General features: G+C 43.4%; 1 protein-coding gene across 2 annotated transcripts in view; it reads right to left on the minus strand.

Moving 5' to 3' along the window:
• agrn (agrin) overlaps positions 1-20,680 on the minus strand; it is a 276,576-nt gene that overhangs the window by 48,065 nt on the left and 207,831 nt on the right. For both annotated transcript variants that reach the window (XM_085393643.1, XM_085393644.1), the window contains 7 exons: positions 14,541-14,738; positions 13,835-14,035; positions 8,581-8,729; positions 7,410-7,515; positions 4,829-4,939; positions 4,099-4,263; positions 2,497-2,640 (listed from right to left, as the gene is read on the minus strand). In XM_085393643.1, the coding sequence (XP_085249769.1) occupies positions 2,497-2,640; positions 4,099-4,263; positions 4,829-4,939; positions 7,410-7,515; positions 8,581-8,729; positions 13,835-14,035; positions 14,541-14,738 (1,074 nt within the window). The remainder of the gene's footprint in view (positions 1-2,496; positions 2,641-4,098; positions 4,264-4,828; positions 4,940-7,409; positions 7,516-8,580; positions 8,730-13,834; positions 14,036-14,540; positions 14,739-20,680) is intronic.

The raw sequence follows: 20,680 nt of genomic DNA on the forward strand, positions 1-20,680 counted from the left end.
AGAGGTGTGGCCCAACACTTTTGTTCAAATAGAGTACTTTATATACAGCAATGGAGACTGTGAAATCAGACTATAGCTGGCAACATTTCTGCCACGTTTTGTTGTTTCGTAGTGATTTCCTCCTTTATTCTGTAATCCTTGTTCTTTCCTGTGAGTGTTATTTCAACACGTTCTCACTCCCAAAGAGTAATATATATAGTAATACACTAGGTGACAAATCGTCAACATACTACACTTCCGGGCACCCAACACGTTCGTAAATGATGAGATCGGAGAAACGATTAAACTTGAGAACTGTTTGGAATCAATCTACATGTGTTCGTTCAATTTACTTAAAACGCTTTGGAAAACACTATTTAACGTCACTAAAGTGCTGGTACAGGTTAGTTAGTGTTAGGGCTGGAATACATGGCTTGAACGTGTATTACCGCAGGACCGCCATTCTGCTGGATTTCACCCATAACCCGGCGCGTAACATAAGAACGCGGAAGGTCACCTTTCGCGTTCCTCAGGAACGCTGCGGAACGTGACAAATCATCGGGATGTTACGCCTCGGGAGTGAGATTGGGCTGGTTATTTCCATTATTCATGTTGGCCTTCCCTTGCTTTTTTTGTGTATTACTGCCCTTTCATTCCTGGTTCTTTGTTCCTAGTATAGGTCCAATCATGTTTGTCCATCTAATATGCTTTCAAGACTCCAACCTTTACTTTCTGTCAGCTGGTTTTGCTGATGCTTAAGGTTTTGAATTTTTGATCCTGGTCTCCTGTGTTTGGCTCTTTGAAAACATTACAATTTCCTGTGTATCAAAATGTCAACCTTTCTGTAGGTACCAAAAGTTCGGCCAGTTAAACACCCATTAAAGAATAAAATACAGTTGAACACAATAGTTAAGAACTGAAATAACCAAAACATGTAAAGAAAAAGTCTTTAAAAGCAACGTAAAAGATGATACTGCATACAGCAGTCACTCTGTCTCTCTTGAGTGTTAACAGTGACGTGGGAACAGACTATAAGCTGCTGGTTTAGAGTACAGGGATAGCAGTTCTGATATATATGCTGGGATCAGGTCCTGAGGGGATTTCAAAGTATAACAACAAACTGTGTTATAAGCCGTCTAGCTATAAAACTTTAACCCCAAACAGCGAATAACAATTCATCTGCACTGCTGACAACATTCATACTATACTTGTGCTATTGTGCCACAGTTTTAACCTCCTAAGACCCGAACTCTTTCATGGCATGCATTTTTTATTTCTCTTTGATATTTGGGCTGATTGGGACCTGATGAATCTAAAAACAAAGAATTACCAGATTTTTTTTTTTTACTTGATTTTTGTTTCTGAGAAAAATGAGAGACACATATGAGGACATTCGCTTTAAATTTGGATAGAACAGTGTCAGTATAATGTCCTCATAATTGGATATCAGGGCCCTGAAGAGCAAAATTTAGTATTTTGGTCTAGACAACCCATAATTTGATGTCTACATATGTGGACGCCAGGTCCTAGGAGGTTAAAACACCACTTGTCGCACTCGGGGTGATTTTATAGTGTGGAAAGGGTGAGCTGAAAGACTTCATCCTGTATTCAGCATCTTTACACCAACCGTATAACAGTGATAATAGAATTCCCAAATTCTCTGAGTTTCAATTATTCATGGCATGCACAGCAATTTTCCAAAACTGCTGCACAAAAAAAAGTTGATCTTCTGAGGGGCCCAAAGGTGAGCACTCAAGATCTCTCCTCAGTTCTCCCCTAAAGACTGTTTGAAGCCTTGAAGCTGTCGCAGCAGGATCTGCTGCAGGGAGTCCACCATCCACCCACCTGGATGTGAGTGTGGGGTCTTTGCATTGTTTCATCACAGAGGCTTAGAGCACCCCACCCTTTAGCTCCTGCTTTTATGTGCTGCACCCTCCTAGTACTCGTCCTTTTTATCTGGCAGGGTGTGTGGCGAAGAGCCCCACCACTGTGCTGGGACTGCTGGCTTCATTAAGCATTTGACTTTCAGTCGATATCTGATGGTGCATCTTAATCAAGGAGCTGCAGGCCCCCACAGCAGGAACTAACCTTTCCTTCAACCGGCTTTGTGGCTTGTACAATCACCAGGGCTGTTTTTATTATTAATCAAAAGTAATCAATAGTCCTTAAACAGAGGTATAAACCCACACATTCAAAGAACAATGAATCATCACAACTGTGTAGAGAAAATAAAATATCAATGGGAAATGTGTCATCCACATGCCATTTGTACACTTGAGTATTTTCCTAATCACTATTGATCAGCTCTCTTGCAGCCACTTCCTTCTTTGCCAGTAAAGCTGATGGATGCAAAGAGCCGATGAAGAAAGAAATGGCTGCTTCCAGGCTGATCCACAAATCAGATAAGTGACAAAAACCACTTTGGAATGATAGAGAGAAGCTGGAACCAAGGAGAGAAATGTGTGTGTTTGGTTTCTGAATGCCCCACACACTGGCCTTGATGCTCTTTCTTATTACCTTTGTCGCAGCCATTCATGCCCATCTTGCTCCCATCTGGACACACGTTGCACTTCATGCCCTTCACTCCCGTCTTGCAAGAGCACAGACCCGACATCTGCTCACAATCATCCCGGACTGAGCCCGTAGCGTCGCAGTTGCATGCTGCCGTGGAAAGGTGGAAAAAAAATGAGAGAGATTGATGAGGGGGGAAAAAGGCCAGTCAATTAGCGACGACGGCAGGAAGAGAGATAGGAATAGCTCGGTTTATAGTCTGTATAAACTGTGCTTGAAGCAACCTTAGCCTCTGTAGCGTTGTGCTTGAGAGACATCTTTGTCTTAAGTATCAAGGGTTGGTAATAGTTCAACCAGCCCTAGGGGCCACAGGAGGAGGACAAGAAGGAGGGGAATGAGTACGTAAGAGAAACTCAGGAAAACAACGCCGGGGAAGGACATCAAGTCCATTATGTTCCGGGAATCAATGACGTGTGTTGTTTTCCACTCCTCTCCTGCTGAACGTGGTATTGGCGTGTGGTGTGCTGTCTGCTTGCTTTGGGTAAACCTTGTTAAGGTCAGGCCACGGGTGAGGCACCTGCAGGCTTCCTGCTGTTGACTGAAAATGCTCTGTGACTTGGGGAGCTATGTCCTATGATACCTCAGCGGCAGGATACGAGCTAGTCACCATATTGCATTACACCAAGACAAACAAGGGGTCCCGACCCTGTTCTTTACTCGAATACAAATGAGAATGGTTCATTCAGTACAGCCTTGACAGGTCTAAAGGACAAAGTAAGACATCTTTCCACAAAAACTCTCATCAAATAGTTAAGCTCTATAAATATATGGAGCTTAACTAGAAGAGAATCTAATTTGACTGACTATATTTTATGGATATTCATTTTATAAACTTCTGTTCTAAAAAGGGTAGCTCGGAGGCACTGCTATTAATTCAGTGAGAAATGTATTGTCAAACTATGGCTCTTATCTTGAGAAATATGACTCTCACTTATGTAGAGTGGATTCCAGCCATGCAGATTTGGATTTATTTGGCAAAGACTTTAGTTTTACAGACTCAGAGGTTTTGGGTTTCTTCCCAGAAAACATTGGGGGGAATAACTAACATTGTTTATACTCTGGAAAAAAAAATTTGTTCAGTAACTATAAAAGTAAAGTAGATCAGAAGAAAAGTGCACACAGAAATATTGATGGTGTATCTAGAGCAGGCGGTGTGAATCATACAAGTCAGTCAGGACTTTGCAAACTATGAAAGTTGGAGATGTCTGCGGAGATGCTGGAGATGAAAGTTCCAGATCCTGACAAGTTGCTGACAAGACCCACTGACAAGACCCACTGGAGATCAAAGCTGAGGCCCACGAACTAAACCGACTTTGACATCTCTGATCTAGACTAACTATTTCACTATTTCAGGATTTCTGAAAACCAAATAAAACCTCTCTGCGTGTTAACACTTTGATGTGCATGGATTTTTTTTTCGGTGTGTGTGTGCACAGACCATTTGTGGAGAGGAAATGTAAGGATTGAAAAGTAACATACATAAAACGAACGTCATCGAAATAAAACACATTTGCACAGCTGATCAGATACAAAGAAGGAATTCCTCACGAGTGCAGCCGCTCATGTTCTCTGTCACGATGCCGCGGAAATTCCAGAAGCCCGGCTCACAGCGGTCACACTTCTGCCCTCCGACACCCGGCTTACAGGAGCACTGCCCGGTGGTTGGATCGCACGTCCCCTTGTAGGAGCCGTAGATATTACACTGACAGGTAGCTGAGGGGAAAAGAGCAACAAGGAATTTCACTTTTCTACAGCAAACTTACACTGCTGCTGTTTATAGATCCCTGTAGCTTATAAGAGTTGGATAATGCTTACTGTGATGGATACTCTGTATTAGAGATTTATGCTAGGCTCAAATGTCAGCTAAACCCTATTGGGCAAATAAAAAGGCGGATAAAGCGCGCTGAGGTGATTTTCCTTTTTTCTAAATCTCTGCGTATTCTTATTTCTCCGTCTGCATTTTCTCCATCCATGCTGTATCCCCTGGCTTACAGCTCGATGCAAGCCTTTTCTCTTCCATCTGCGCGCTATCATTTGTCAGGATCATCAGATGAAGAGATTTTTCTGTTGATACAGCGCAGAATTATCATAATTATTCCTTGGATTAAGATGAAACTTTTCGGCTCTGCAACTTTGCTACTGTAATTGCAGTCAAGGACAACGAGGCCCATATGCTGCAAACAGCCTGATACTATCTACTTTTTTTTTCCTCCTTTTTTTTTTTTTAAAAACTCGTGACACACTGACGGGTCAAAGTGGGACACAGAATAGGACTCACCGGGACATCCTGCCTGTCCAACTCCTAAGGCGGCCGTCACATTGTCTGAGCAGCAGCCGTACACTGACACGCTGCAGTGCTCGGATACCGTCGGGTCCGGCAGAGATACGGCTGAAATCACCGATGAGGTAGGGAAGGAAAGGGAGGGGAGATGGAAGATAGAACAGGGAGAGAAAGAGGAACACCAGCATTTGAGTGATTACTGTAGGGTTTGTTGATGGTGGTGGAGGAGGGGAATTAAACAACACAATCTCTGAACAACATGTAACTTTTTTGCCAACAATGAGATTGGCTTGAGGGGCAGAGGTGGAGAGCCTGGCAGTCGGCTTCAAGATAACAATTCTATTTGCTACTTTCTCCACAATGACTCAAAATCAGGGGGAAAATGATGCTATTACCTCCAGTGAAAACAAACAATGGCATTTCTGGTGAATGTGCAGAAGCTGACATTTACCACCTACTAGAAGGCATGTTCTCTTCATTTGTTCTTGTCTAATATTACGAAATTGCACCGCTGCCCTACAACCTTCAAAAAAAGAAAAGAAGAAGAAGCAGAAGAAAAAAAAAAAAAAAAAGGCCTGCTGCATAATGCGAAGGAATTTGCCAAGCAGTTTCTGCCTGCGCACACTGTGTGGAGAGCTCCTTTGTCTAAGGATGCACAAGACGCCAAAATAGTGTGACAGCACTGAATACAGAGCCACATTCAACAAAATAAAAACAAATGCGTTCCTCAAACCTGGCGCTTCTCCAGAAATTGGAAGAGAACAACAAAACAGTCAGTGGGAGGAAAATAGGATTTGTTTAATGGCCGGAGCAAAAGCATCATTGTTCACATTTTTTCATACTTTGGAGTGAAAAGTAAAGTTGTAGATAGAAACGGGAAAACCCTTGGTTTTCTGTGTGTCTCTCTATTGCCCTCCCCATCGCCTCTTTTAGTGTTGCTCATTTGGAGTTTGGAGGCTGGAGATACAGGGGCCATAAATCACACTGTTACTGGTGTGGATATGAGCCTCAGCCTAATGGTGATGACTCGGCGCGCTCTTTTTCCAGTGCTTTCCCACTCCAGAGATGGGCTTTGGACACAGTTCATTTAACTTGCCACTTTTCAGTGCTCCATTCGGCTATCTGTACTGAGCCTATTAGGACAAGGAGAACTTTTAATTTCATATGTTCTTCCACCCTTCAAGGGTTTTTCTCCATTGTCCGGCACAATGCGCCTCGCTGTGACATGCAATATTACCCTCACATTTTCAAGGTCCACTGCTGCGCCTTCTCCGCTTCGCTGATTGTTGCTGGTCTTTTATATTCCTGCAAGGGCACATCTGCACATGTGTCTAGTAAACCAATAAAAATTTCAGTGGATTATATTGAAATCCCTGACCCTGATTTGAGTTTGCAGGCGGCAAAAAAAAAAAATTACTATTTTAAATGCTACAAGAGGCAAACTTTACAAATGTGCATGCAGCAGACGGCTGTGTTGACACTGTATGCAAAGTAGGTAGCTTTTCAAACTGAGAACCTCTGAAATACAAGGTTGCTTTCATGCTCCGCTACTGAGAGCTGGCATGTTTTGATAAAGTTTATGGAGCTGAGGTCAAATGAAGTTTCTCCTTACATAGCTAATGCAGAGGGCAGTGAAATTCCCCAAGATCTGAGTCCCCCCCCCCCCATTAGCCAATAGGAGATGAGAACCCAGAGGCCTTGTACCCATAGAGGACTCTTCAAAAAAGGATTGATTATCCATGGATGGTAGAGAAGCGTGACAGTCAGTGCCCAAGGAGGCCAGCTTAGGAAGGAGAAGAATCTGCAGAGATGTGTGTGAAAACACTGGCAGCTCCTTCATTCTCACTCTCTTCAAACTCTCTCCATCCTCCTCTCTTTCAGACCCAAGGGGAATCAAACAGACTGGAATGATCACACAAAATCCCTTAAGTGCCTTTTGCTCTGCTCCCTGGCCTGTGCTAGCAAAAAGCTCTTCATTTAACATAGCCACAGAGAGGAAGATGGTTAACCTTTGCTGCTCTGCCACTGATCTCACAGCGTTTGTGGCTGATAAATGTCATTCATCACATGCAAAGAGAGGGAGTTTATATTAAAGGAAGAGGGGAAAGTGGTGTCCTGAGGGCTAAGAAGCAAGCTCCGGAGCACAGGTTTATTGCTTTAAATTCTCTGAATATCTGGACAGAAAAGTGAGCCTTTATTACTATCTGTTAGTTCACACTTGGGCCCGAGAGGAAGATTTTTAACTCTGCTCACGAGCCGGCCCACGTGGACTAGCCACTTCCCAGAAAAGCTGGAAAGCTCAAAGTGTGCTGAGTCAACCTTCCCTGAGCAAATTACACAAACCCACACATCAAATTTAACACTGACCTCCCATCATTTCACTTGCTTATGGCTAACCAGGTCACACTGAAGAGAGACACAAGCAGTGCTGTCAGAATTACACTCAAACTAGAGACAATTACAACCCCATCGATGGATGGAATGAGTGGAGAAATGGGATGTCAGCGACAATGAGACTTGATGAGGGTGCTCTTGTGCACTGCAATGACATCGACTCTGAGTGGCGTAATGTACCGACCTGCACAGGGTCCCTGATTTTGAATCAACAAGTGCTCTCGTTTCTCACATCTGGCCTTCTTCAGCTTGCACTCGTTGCTGTAGTTTTTCCCATCGGAACCACAAACCTGCAAAAAGAAAGACACAAAGCAGAGTCTGAAGCAGCGTCTAGCTTAACCCCTCAGCTCTTTTTGCTCTACCTCGCTTCAGTTATTACCAGGCCGCGTGTTTTTACCGAGGCGTGCCCTGTATTTAAAGTAAAAGCGCATTCACCTAGACGCTGAACTAAAGAGCCATTAAGTGGTTAGTTCGGTTGCTTTCAATAATACTTCACGGCCTTTGTCAGGTGGCGTTTTTACTCAGTTGTAATGGACGTGGTTTAATCAGGTGTCATCAGTTTCACCACACTTAAGACCATGCGGTGACACCTGAGCCACATCCGTGACAACAAAGCAAGCTGCTGCTGCTCATGACGGTAAGATGACCTCGTGGGAAAAGAGGATATTTTTTTTGCTCCTGCTTATTAGACAGGTCTGTTTCTGTCGTCACTGGAGCTTTCTCCTCGTGTCACGTGGTGTTCAGTCAGGTAAGCCATAAATACAGTGTTTCTTTCCCCTGTTATGCAGACTATGTCAACCTATATGTTCCACTGACGGACGCAACATAAACACCATCTCCAGCCTTATGCCTCGCCTTTCTGATGCTTAATTGTGGATGTCACAAAACTTTCTTCTGCCCAGTTACTCAGTTTCTGGGATCCTTTTTGAGTTTTGCGTTGGCTTACAAATTACCGAGGTTGTACAGTCATGCTGTCTCCGAATAAGAAATGCTGCGAAAAGATTTTCCATCTGAAGCTGACCTTGAAAAAGTCCCCCGTGCCTTCATCCACGCCCCCATGTTTTACAATTTTGTCAAATTTACAAGAAAATAAGAAAGAAAGTGGCCCCTGATGGATTTTGTAACAAGCGAGGTTATTCGGCAAATTCAGAAGACATCTAGATTTCTTTTTATGCTAAACAGACAAAAATTCAGGAATAATTTTCCATGTCATTTTATAGGAGATTGGAGTTTGTCCGATGAAAATGTCAAAAGCAGATGTGTGCGATTTATGTTTTTGCATTTTGCTTTGAAGGGACTGGAAGATTTAACCACATTAGCAGGTAATGGCAAATGATTTTTGAAGGCTGTCTTACCAGGCTGTGAGGCACACTCGTGCAGCTGTATTCACAAAGGCATCGGTCGCTTTCGTCTTCTGCGTCTTCGTACCACGTGCCTCCAAATACGAGACAGCGGTCCTGTTCACAGCTCTCCTGACCCGATCCAGACCCGCCCGAGCCGCAGTCTGCATAAAAAAAGACACACAATATCATTAACAAACATATGCACACACATCACAATCTATACATCTAGCGGGCATCATAGTTTTATTTGTCTTGAAGTTAAAACTACATTTAAACACTGTGGGCGCCGTAAAGTTAAGATAATTTACATTTCCCCTCATGATGGCGAGAGGCAACCAAAGGCGCTGCTGGTAGTACAAGATAATGACGGTGTCTAGCGAGGGCCACCGATTGACTAAATAAATTAGACATCTCTGCACCACCAGTGAGGCATCCTTTCATTTCAATTACATCAGAAACAAAAAAAGGGGGAGGGAATTATTAACTCCGGCCTCCAAGTGTGCTGAGAGAATTGGTGGCGAGGCCTGCTTTATGGGTGTCTGCTTCCCGATATGAGAATGCAACTAATTGCAAAGTGTTCTGTAAAATCTAATTATCTCCCAAGACTTTAAAGAAAGTTGTCCCGGCAACTCTTTAACTGCGACCCTGAAATGGCTTTTTGCTTGTTTTAAAAATGCACGTCTGTGTATCGCAGTAGGAGGAACAGCTAAGGCTGGCTTAATGTTTATAGGGAACGAGGCAGAGCAAGGACAAATAAAAACCCAATTAGGGGCCAGGATGTACAGCTCTACAAAATGATTTAAAAAGAAGCACCAGAAAGGGGGGGGGGGGGGGGGGGGTATTTGACAAGTGGGTTGATTTGAGGAAGACAAATTTGGGGAAGGGAGGGGGGGATTGCAAAGTGCAGGCAAAAAAAAATGGGAGGATCTGGCTTTTGAAGTTGCAAATTTTACCTACAGTGGAACTCCAGAGGGAGATTAGGTAAACGTGTGTGAAAGCGGGGGAAAGAAAGCATGCAGCATGAAAGACGGAAAGAATGTCAGACAGAGCGAGGCACCCTGGGGGCTGGCAGAAAGTTCATTTAAAACAAATTTGTTATTCAAAAAAGGACTACAGTTCAACTAAAAGCTCCCAGCGCAGGCAGAAGACTCAAAGCGCATTAGGTAATCGAGGTCTTTCTTTCCCTTCTCGTCTACTTTTAGGGCTCGTTCGGCTCAGTGTATTGATGCACTGCCTCTAATGGTTAAATCAATGTCATAGTGTAATGGAAGTATCACTTAGCATAAACTGTCTCCCAAAGTAGATTATGGAGCAGGTCACAGTGCACGGTGCGGGGAGGGGCCGATGAAGCCCCGGCTGTTCTTCGATATGGGTCATCAGCTGTGGTGCTGGGAGAGATCTGAGTGGTCGATACGGCGGCGGAGACGTCGCTTTACTATCTGTGCCTTCAACAGAGGAGTTGGAGCTTTGTGAAGAGTGCCCCCCCCCCACCCCTCCCCGAGAAAACCCCCCCAAAAAACTAGGAACCATCAGTGCTTATTAAAGCATCGCTCTGTCTCCATTTTAAAGCCCCAACCCTAATCCGTTTACTTGAATTTGCCATTGTTGCAACTTATTGATTTCGAACCACAGTCCGAGTTAAACATAACATTTTGTGACACAGCTAATGCGCTGCGTAATGGCTTTCAGCTGCCAGTGACATTATCGCAGGTACTCGGCGTCAGATGGCATCTGAAAGTGAGAAGAAGAGATCAGAAACAGAAAGGGAGCTCAGCAGCCTGTGGTCGGCTTCCTGTATCTGTTTACTGTTTGCCAGCTCAGCACGACGCAGTAAAAAGGAAATGCCGGAGTAGCCGATTCATATTCCACTCAGGTCCCTTCACACAGACAAGATAAATATATAAAAAGAGGTAAGACACTAGAATGGAATAAATAAAAGTGAAAGGCGAGGGGAGGGGGTCCTAATTAGCTGTTGTTCTTTGATGTGCCCGTCACCCACGCTGCCTATGAACCTTTCAATTAATATGTCCCCAGCCAAGATGGCTGCATCAGCTATTCTCTCCGTACTGCCCATCCGTTTCTTTTTACTCAGTCTTGTCAGAAGCCTGAGTCTATTTAGCCAGGGGAGCTCCATTAAGAAGCCAGAATTGAGCGGCGGAGAGAAGAAAGGAAATGAATTGCATAAGAATAATGTCCGAAAAAGACTGAGAGGCTTTGACAGTAGAAATAATAGAGGAAGTGAAGAGGAAGACGGTATTGTCTTGAACTGTGTGCTACTGAAAGTAGAGGGAAGAGGAGAAAACATGAGAACCTGGGTAAATTATAGATGACGGAGGGGAGGGGGCTGTAGATGTTCAGCAAACCAGATTTGTTGTGTCAACATCAATGATCCAGGAGACATCTGATATTTCTATGATACCTCTGATATCATGACTTGACTGAATGTCAACATCTATGACATTAAAGAAATTCTCCCTCTTTGAAAATGACAACGGTTTTGCTCCCTCTATCAGTACCACCTTCTTTGACTGATGTGACAGCACGTTAGCCTAAATAAAGTTCCTGTAGGACGGAGAAGCATCACAGCCAGTGGGAGGATGGGGTGTTTTTAGATGGCAGGAGGAGAAAAGAAGTTTTGTTGCCTCAACGGAAGGTTAGAAGCCCCCATGATGAATGGACCGTGAAGGAAAAATGCGCTGATCACACTCCGGGAAGCTCTCGTGCCACCCAGCCACTCACTTGCCTGTTTTTTCATGCCCTTTCCTGTCTTTTGGAGCTTGATCACATCCGTGCCGTGTGAGGAGCGACGAGGGTGAGGATCCAGCATCGCCGTGTGATCCTGCTCTCATAATCTTGTTTATTAAATGTCTATTCAATTAAAAAAGGGGGCTCGGGCCTCCGTAGGTGATGCACTGCTCTCAGTTACCACTTTGTCAGTGTCGAGAAAAGGAGCTGAGGCCAGGCCTACCCGAGTGTGAAATTAAACAGGTGATAAATTTCCCTGTATGGCCAACAGTGGGAACACTGTCATTTTTCATTACTGCTAAATAAAAAGGCAGGAGAAAACAACTTCCATTTTTATGCCGTGCGCTCCCCTCCTCCCAACAAGACTAATGAGGATGGTTTTTAAGTCAGGTCTACGTAAGCAAATAAATCAACACATTCACTTCCTCTCTGGGCTTATCTTAGATTTGAAGTATGGAGTGGGGAGTTGCGCATACTGGTGATGTAGAGCCCTGCCGCTGTCTACAATAGAGCCAGAAAAAAAAACAGAATTACATTTTGTGACAAGGGTGCTGTATAACACAGCATGTGCTCTTAATTTTGCCAAATCTACCACTGATACTGTACATGTAGGCAAGGGTGAATCCATCAGCAGCAAATCCTGTTTAAGACAGGCAGGAGGAGAGAAGTAGAACAACTTTCTGCAAATTGGTTTTGACTGTTTTACAGGCTTCCTGTGGAGGGTCCGGGTCAGATTTGAGGGGGCCGAAAGAAGGGGGGGGGGGACAGAACCGTCTGCTGCCCCTGGGGTGAAATTTATTGATTTCCGCCGAGCCCTTCTCCACCCCTGTCTGTGAAAGCCTTGGCGCCCCTTTTGTCAAGAAGGACAATTTTGATGGAGAGGAGTGCAAAATGGAAAGAGATGTGAGTGGGTGGGACAGCAGGGTGCGATGTGGAGAGCAAAAAGAAAAAAGAAAGGGGAAAAAAAGAAAAGATTCTATTGTGCAAGCCTGACAGTTCTCTCTGAATCAAAATGAGCAAGCGATGGGAAAAAGGAGAATGCTGAGAGACAGTATGGTAGAGAGAATAAAATATAAAAACAAAGCCATCAGCCACTGCAAGCAGAGCAATGCCCTTGGGATGCAGATGAGAGTACTTTTTGCCTGATACAACCAACAGACAATGAGGAGTGTGTAGCTGCGTGTGTGCGTGGTGACAGTAAGTCTGCACGTCTGCATCGAGGGCATACAGTTTCACATTTCTTCATGCTCCACATACAAAAAAAGTCACTTATCTCAGTCAATGAAATGATGTTAAATCGGCCACAAGAAGCTTTGATGGTGCGATTCGCCTCGCAGGCCTGAGGCCAAATACGGCAGACAATGGTAGTGGGGGGGTTAGGGAGGAAAAAGAAAAAAGACCCCTGGCTGTAGCAATCAAAATGGAAGTGGATTCCCCCTCATCTCTATTTGCCCTGTCCTCCATCTACCCCCTCCTTTCTTCTCTCCAGCCATCCCTCCTGCTGGCAGGTGTAATCTGCTCCCCTTCACACCTTGTCAGTAGATGACTATGTTCACTGTGATGGCCAACTAGCCACGAGGGAACAGCAGCATTGCCACTGTCTGCATTTAAAACCAGAGGCTGGCATTTTGCTCCCTCCAGAGTTGTCCCCAAGAAGGGGATGAGCGAGGGACTGTGATATCCCGCCTCAGTCTGTCAGCGCTGATCAAGATATGATCTGCACGGTGAATTAGAGTTCATTTATTCAGAATGCGAAGCGATGACAAAGCTACAGGCATGGAAATGAGGGATACTCACATTAAGTGCCATCGGTCACGCATTTAAAAGCCTAATTGAATAGAAGAGCTAGATAAAATGTGTACCCTAGCTGTCACAACACAAACAAACACAACCTAGCCCCCCTCCTAATAAAAGCCGAGCATAATAATTCGTGCTATTACAGCTCGTGCTGCGAATTCAGGTAAAAGTACATGCAGTAATCACCAGCCTACAATTCACAGATCATCTTTTTAGCAGACATAATATTCTCAGGCTCTAATATACTTCAGTCATCTATACTCAGCCCTTACCTCATTTTTAGCTACCTCTAATGCATGGAGCATTTAGCTTGGGATCCCATCTACAAGTTCCAAATATCAAATGAAAAACTGTCTGCAATTAATTCGTTTCAGTTTATTGAGGCATCAAGGAGCAATGGGGGGGAAGTGGTGAGATCAATAAACAAAAACCAGCTGCAGCTCATACGTTGCACAGCACGCTCGCGAACAAAGTCAGCCAGACAAGCAGCCAATGAAAACACTGCGTTGAAAACGTACAGCTGACCTGAGCTTAATCACCCAGAAGTCATTTCTGGATTTCTAACAGGTTTTGTTTACAGAAACACACCGCGGCTGTCGCCTCATGTTTTTTGCAGTGTTAAGCCGACGCAGACGTCGCAGCTACGAATCCACAAACGACTAAATACGGCACCGCAGGTCGCTTGATAAAGATAATTACACCGTTTCAAAGTCCATTTTCCTACCTTCGTCGCAGCTGCCGAGCCTCGCCACGTCAATTCTCGTCATCTGCGTGCAGGAATGTCTGCGAAGTTCACACTCATTGTCGTAGGTGGTGCCATCACTTCCACACACTGGGGAGTAGGGCTCGCCTGAGCACGGCGGGCACTCACACCTATTCTGGACGCACCGGGCACCCATGGCACAAACAGTGTTGCCACATGTTTCTGTATTAAACACACAGCAGAGGGGCAGGCCACAGCATGACTGGTGAGTTATTTTGATGGATATGATCCACATGGACATTCAAAGTCATCTCTGGAATATATTTTTAAACAGGATTTCTCTTTTCCTTTTTCTATTTGTCATGCACGCTGCTTCCCCTCGTAATATATTCCACTTTAAAACATATACAGCACATGCTGCTGGAGCAATTTCCCATCTGAGAATTCAGTTTGACAAGTTTGCTTGTATTTGAAGTGCCTGCAGTTTTATGAGCTTCCTGATGGGCACTATTTTTACATGTCATTTCCATATTTAACTCAGAGCCAGAGGAAAGAAATGAATCTTTTACATATGAACATTGCACACTTTTTCCCTAGCCTAATATCAAATCACCAGTTTGTGCTAAGATCGCTGATGTGTCCTTCATATTTATACTAATAATGACACACTGAAGATGACATACTGTAACTACCAGACATATTCTCCATAAATGTATGCATTACTTACTGCACTCTCCTTGGCCGACCACTCGGAGGTCCATCTGTTGTTTGCAGGCCCGCACATGCAGCTCACACTCGCTGTTGTAGGTGGTACCATCGCTGCCGCACACAGGCTGGTGGGACTTGACACACTCTGACGGACACACACACTGCTTGCTCTGGGCATCGCAGATTGCCCCAAAAGAGCAGTTGGCACAGGCCTCATCTAGATGGGGACAAGCAGGCAAACAAATGGTTAAGTGTGTCTGTGCATGTGTGCTTCCTGTGGGATTACATAACCTTGGCGCCGAGGTCTGATTCTAAGAGAAACGGTGAATTTAGAGGATATTAAGTTTCTTTTACACTGCTCGTATTAATGTATGGTAGACTTAAAATGGATTCTCTTATGTTATCATTATGCAAATGCAGTGCAGTGCAGTGCTTTTCAGCTCATCTTACTTTCTGATGATGCTTGAAACATCACTTAAGTGAATATAAAGTTGCGAGGGAATGAGTTTCTGGCTACTACAGATTCTTAAAGTAGTGTTGGTTTGTCATTTGGTCTTTCAGCCACAACATTAAAACTACTGACAAGTCAAGTGAATAACACTGATTATCACATTAGGATATAATGTTCTGCTTGGAAACACTGGGTCCTGTCATTCATCTATATGTTACTTTGATATCACACGGGGTCATATGATTGTTGGGTTTTTCTCTGTATGCGTTGCTGTAGGGTCTACCTTACAATATAAAGCACCTTGAGGTGACTGGTGTTGTGATTTGGCGCTGTATAAATACAGCTGAATTGAATTACTTTGACGCACCCATTATCATTAATTTTGAAAATGTTGGAGACCAAACTGGTGAGGTGCTAAGCAAAGAAACCAAAACTGTGCCAATACTGGAAAAAGTTCAAACTTACAGTACAAATATTTTACTTTACAAGCTCAGTATATGGAGTGAAGATTTGGAAAATTCAATCTTACTAGAGGATGGAAAATCAGAGTACTGAGATCCCACTTAATTACACACCACAGAACTGGATGCTTCTGCCCTAAGTCTTTGTGGCATAGATTCAAAAAGATGCTGGAAACGTTCCTCAGAGATTTTGGTCCATACAGACATGATGGCATCGCACATAGACTGCAGCTTTGTCAGCTACACATCCGTGATGAAAATCTCCAATCCCACCACGATCAAAGGATGGCCAATCCATCTAAGTACAGTGAACTTGTGTTCAAGGAACCAGTTTGAGGTGATTCGATCTTTGTGACATGGTGGGTTATCCTGCTGGAAGCAGCCATCAGAAGTTGGGTACACTATGGTCCCAAATGGTTGGACAAGGTCTGCAACAATACTCAGGTAGGCTGCGGTGTTTAAATCATGCTCAGTTGCTATTAAAGGGCTCAAAGTGTGCAACAGAAGTATTACACCACCATCAGCAACCTGAACCATTAATACAAGGCAGGGTGGAGCTGTGATTTTATGTCGTTTACGCTAAATTGTGACCCAAACTGCTGAATGTTACACCAGAAACTAAGCCTGATCAGACCAGCTAATGTTTTTCCAATTTTCCATTGCCCAGTAGAGGTGAGCACATTGTAGCCTCGGTCTTGACGAGGCATTTCTGACCAGAAAACCTTCATTCAAATGATGTTTTGTCCCTAGAGATGACTGTGTGGAAAAATCAATTTCTGAAATGCCCACAGTAGCCCGTCTGCCACTAAAAAACACGCCACCTTCAAAGTCCGTTTGAACTTCAGCAAGATGTCTTGAACACGTCTACACGCCTAATTGGAGTTGCTCCCGTGTGATTGGTTAATTAGATATTTGTGTTAACAAGCAGTTGAACAGGTTTGCCTAATAAAGTGGCTGGAGAGTTATGTTACTCCTGACACATTGCATTGTTATATAAATAGACAAGGCACCAACGTCTAAAGGAACACTAAAACAGTTTGGGTAGAGTGACACATGAAAAGAATATTTTAAAAGAAATTCCACTAAAATCAAAACTCTTTCTTCTTGGTGAGTGTTTAGATGGACACGGTAACAATGGAAATGAACAAAAGTGGAAAAATAACTCTGTTTTTTAAATGTCTCATAATAAAAAATGTCTCATTTGTTGCATTTTTCTCATGCAAAATTATGCTAAGAACTAAGCATGAGAATCAAGGCAAACATTATTTACTATTCAGAGCTACAGGAAATAACCTGTTTTCCCATTTTTCCTGGGAAAACAAGGAATTTGTATAAAGCTTTATTAGTGTACATGAGGTACATTCACATGATATTAAAGAATACAGAAAGCCGCACACATGCCATTTAAAGTTTACTGCATGTCAGAGGTAAAAACTATGCCATGAAATAAAAAAACTTCCCAGACAGAGCCCTACCACAGCACAAATCCATGGAGGAGGATTTTAGAAAAGATGCTAAAGTGCATGAAGTTCCCAGGAGCACAGTGGGTTCCATCACTAAAGAAATTTCAAGCCAACCAAAACCAGTCTTTCTGGAACTGAAACTAAATAGCTGAACACAATGAGCTTTGAAAATTGTCACCAAAAATAGATGAAGCTACCAGAAGGTCAACCGCACTCAGTCAATCAGGACTTTATGAGAGTGGTCAGAAACTGAAGCTAGTCCTGAGTAAAATCCACAAGAGGGCCATGCTAGAGTTTGCCAAATTACACTTAAATCATTCTGAAAGCATGAAGGAAACGATTCTCTGCTCTGATGAGACAAGAATTGAACTCCTTGGCCGGAATAGCAATTGTTGTAAGTAGTGAAAGCCAGGTACTGGATGGGAGTAGCCAGCACCATTTTTTGGGAAGCCTTCTCAGCAGCGGATGCTGAAAAGAACTAGCCTCAACTGAGTGTGACAAATCACGCTTTCCCTTAAGATTGTAAGGCTAATTATATATGGCCCAAAATATGCTGTTTTTCCACCGCTTTTCAGTCAGAATCAAGCTGAGAACATCTGTATTCTCTCGCCAGATGCTACCAGAAAAAAAGCAAAGAGAGCTTTTGAAATCCTTGATTTTAGTATGAGGATTTATCTAGCTCATCTGTTGACTGATTGGCTGAGACAACGTTTCCCTCAAAAGAAACAGCAGGGCAGGCTCAGGGTGCTGACTGAGCCCTCATGGGGACATGAAAGAAAAATGAGAAGGCAAATCCAAGTCCTCATACACAGAAAAGGCTAGTAGTATAGACACCTTTTCCTCTGACACCAATTACACTGGGAGGATTGCATTAGCACAGCTCACTATCACATTCAATTAGGGGCAGGCTAATACCCACCGCTGATTTAGCACTAATTGAGAGAGGCAAGGCTGGCTGCTGGAACCCTCCACATTATTAATCTGTTTATTACTCTTTTAGAGCCATTCATTTCCTTCATCTCTCCATCTAATGTGGGCATCCGCTGCTTTCTTGATTAACAGCTATCCACTTAGAAGTGGATATGGCAAGAAACGTGGCACTTTATGTACAGTACATGGCCTGTGGGAGCCTGTAGGAGCAAACGTTTCATTCTGTGGAGGTGGAATGATCAGTTCTATGAAGATATGCTTAAATTAAACTGCACGAGCAGGACATTCAGGGCAACTGTCTATGCTAAATTCATGTGTGCTTTTGCTCTAGGGCTATTTTTCACAGTGTGGCCTTCTGTCTTGAGTTTGAGTTTGGGGACATCTGAGTGCCTTGGCACCCGATGACATTTTTCTATAATCATATTTTAGGCTCCAAGTTTGTTGCAACAGTTTTTGGATTGCTCTGACCTTTTCCAACATGTCACATTTTTTTTTGCAGAAGGACCTTTACACTATTTTGCTGTTGAAGACCTGACCAGCACAGACCCGTTCAATACTCTTGCTATCATCTCGGTCACACACAGCAATCCAGACCTCAGCGTCGGTGGCTGACCTCACTGATGCATTTTCTTTATAGGATGGGAGCAAATTCCTGCAGATTCCACAATCTTGCAGAAGATTACCACACCATACTTTCACAATGGGGTGTCACATAAGAGTGGAGTATTGAGGTACCATTATTGCTTTTGTCAGTATTTAATGGCTAAGAGTACTTAACAATTATTTTCATTGCTCTCGAGGAAAAAAAAGAATCTCCCCTGCACAGCTTTTCTATGACAAAAAAGAAATAAACATAAAACATAGTAAAAGTGTACTGCTGTGGTCGTGGATCCTCTGTGGCTGAGACAGCTATAAATCAGGAAGTGGAAGTGGTGAGTGTTGTCCTTTATCAGGCCCTGTGTCCTGATAGTAGCCTCGCTTCTTTATCAGCTCCTGCCCCTCGCACCTGGCTCTCTGCACTGCCTGATCCTCCAGACAACATGCATCACAGACAGAAGAGGAGGGGAGCCTCAGTTCAAAGCCGGGAAAAGAGAGGAGATTGTTGCCATTACTGATAATGTTAGGATGTGTACTTTTTGTCATGTCTGATCTCTGAATCAGTCGTCTTCAAGTCTGTCATCACCATTTCTGGGTTTCAGTGGTTTCTGAAGGCAACCTCGCAACCATTAAAAGTTCAAAATTTAAGGTAAAAAGTCTGGCTGGCCATTATGAAACACAGACATGACAATAAAGAATGGGAGATATTACAACAGGGGATCTTTCATCTCATGCAAATGCTTTTCAGGCGCAAGAACCTAGAGAAATATAGAGTATGACACACTGTCCAAGATCAAAGTAAGATATTTTAAAGCCTTTTTGTGTGAGTTCTGATAAAAAACCTGACACAAATATTCACTAAATAGCTTAAGAGTCAGCTAAAATTAGTTCTGCCTTTACAGCAGAATGATTCAGGCCAATAAAGGCTCAAAGATGGCACCATTCTCTGGTCCAAAAACAGCTGCCAGCTGTGAGTATGGAGATCGGCTGATCATTAGATATGCTTAATAACATTTGGGCAACCATTTAGGCAGCACTGGCACCCAGATCACGGGAGTTAGAATGTTCGCCATTCAGAGCAAGTCTGCCATGAGTCTGGCAATAAGGTGTGCTTAATCTAGACTCTGGCTGGGGTATACAAGTTTGGCATATGTGAAATCTACAGTATGTTTCTAAACTGTCTGAAGGTGCTCTCTAAAATGGTAATACTGGCATGGCAGGGAGCAAGGTCCAGGTCAAGCTGAACATGGTTGCATGGCCTAACAAGTGAGCTACGGTGGTACCCACACAAACTGTTCCTGAGCCTGGGCAGTGATTTCCATGTCTGTTTTTGATACAGTGCCACCTGAAGGCCTGAAGATTGTGGGGTTCACATGTTGAATTTCCTCCTTGTCCCTTGCACAAAGAGTTCTCCGGATTATCAGAAACATCAGATTTAATATACCCTAGACCACAGGTGTCAAACTCCAGGCCTCAAGGGCCAGTGTCCTGCAGGTTTTAGATGTGTCCTTGATCCAACACATATAAATGGCTAAATTACCCCCTCAACATGTCTTGAAGTTCTCCAGAGGCCTGGTAATGAACTGGAAACCTGGAGTTCAACAGCCCTGCCCTAGACTTGGAGATATACAATGTTACATTGACAAATGTTATTTTGAAGTTTGTATATGTCATTTTTTCCGGACTGGTGAGCCTGTAACCACCTTTTATTTTTGAGAAACTCTCTAAGATGCTCTTTTTGTACCCAGTCATGTTACAGACATATTGCCAGTTAACCTAATCCTTTGTAAAATGTATCTCTAGCCGTTTCTTTTTAGTACCACTTAGTTTTTCCAACCCTTTGCTGCCCATATACAAATCATCTTGAGACCTGCAGCCGCCATCAAATTCAAAATGAGCAAATATTTCTCATGAAATAGTAAAATGGAGCATTTTAAACATTGTTTTCTATGTTCTACTGTGAATAAATCATTGGTTTATGAGATTTGCAAATCATTGCATTCAGTTTGTATTAACGTTTTAATAACATGGGATCCAAACTTTTTTGGAATCAGGGTTTCATAATATCCTCACGCATGTCTTTAACTATCAAAGAAAACCTTTCTTCCTTTGGATGAGGACCTGCTAATATTTTGTCAAGGTCCCCTTGGAGTCCCAGAGATCTGATGTTAGCAACTTTGCACTTTAACAGTTTGTGCTGCTGTGTTTGGACAAAGTGTTTGTGGAGCTGAAGGTGAGAAGGAGGAACAGGAGTGGG

The sequence above is a fragment of the Rhamphochromis longiceps genome, linkage group LG20 (genome assembly GCF_057381845.1).
Source record: "Rhamphochromis longiceps isolate RC_006_pf linkage group LG20, R_longiceps_female_GT1.1, whole genome shotgun sequence".
In the NCBI taxonomy this organism is placed as follows: Eukaryota; Metazoa; Chordata; class Actinopteri; order Cichliformes; family Cichlidae; genus Rhamphochromis; species Rhamphochromis longiceps.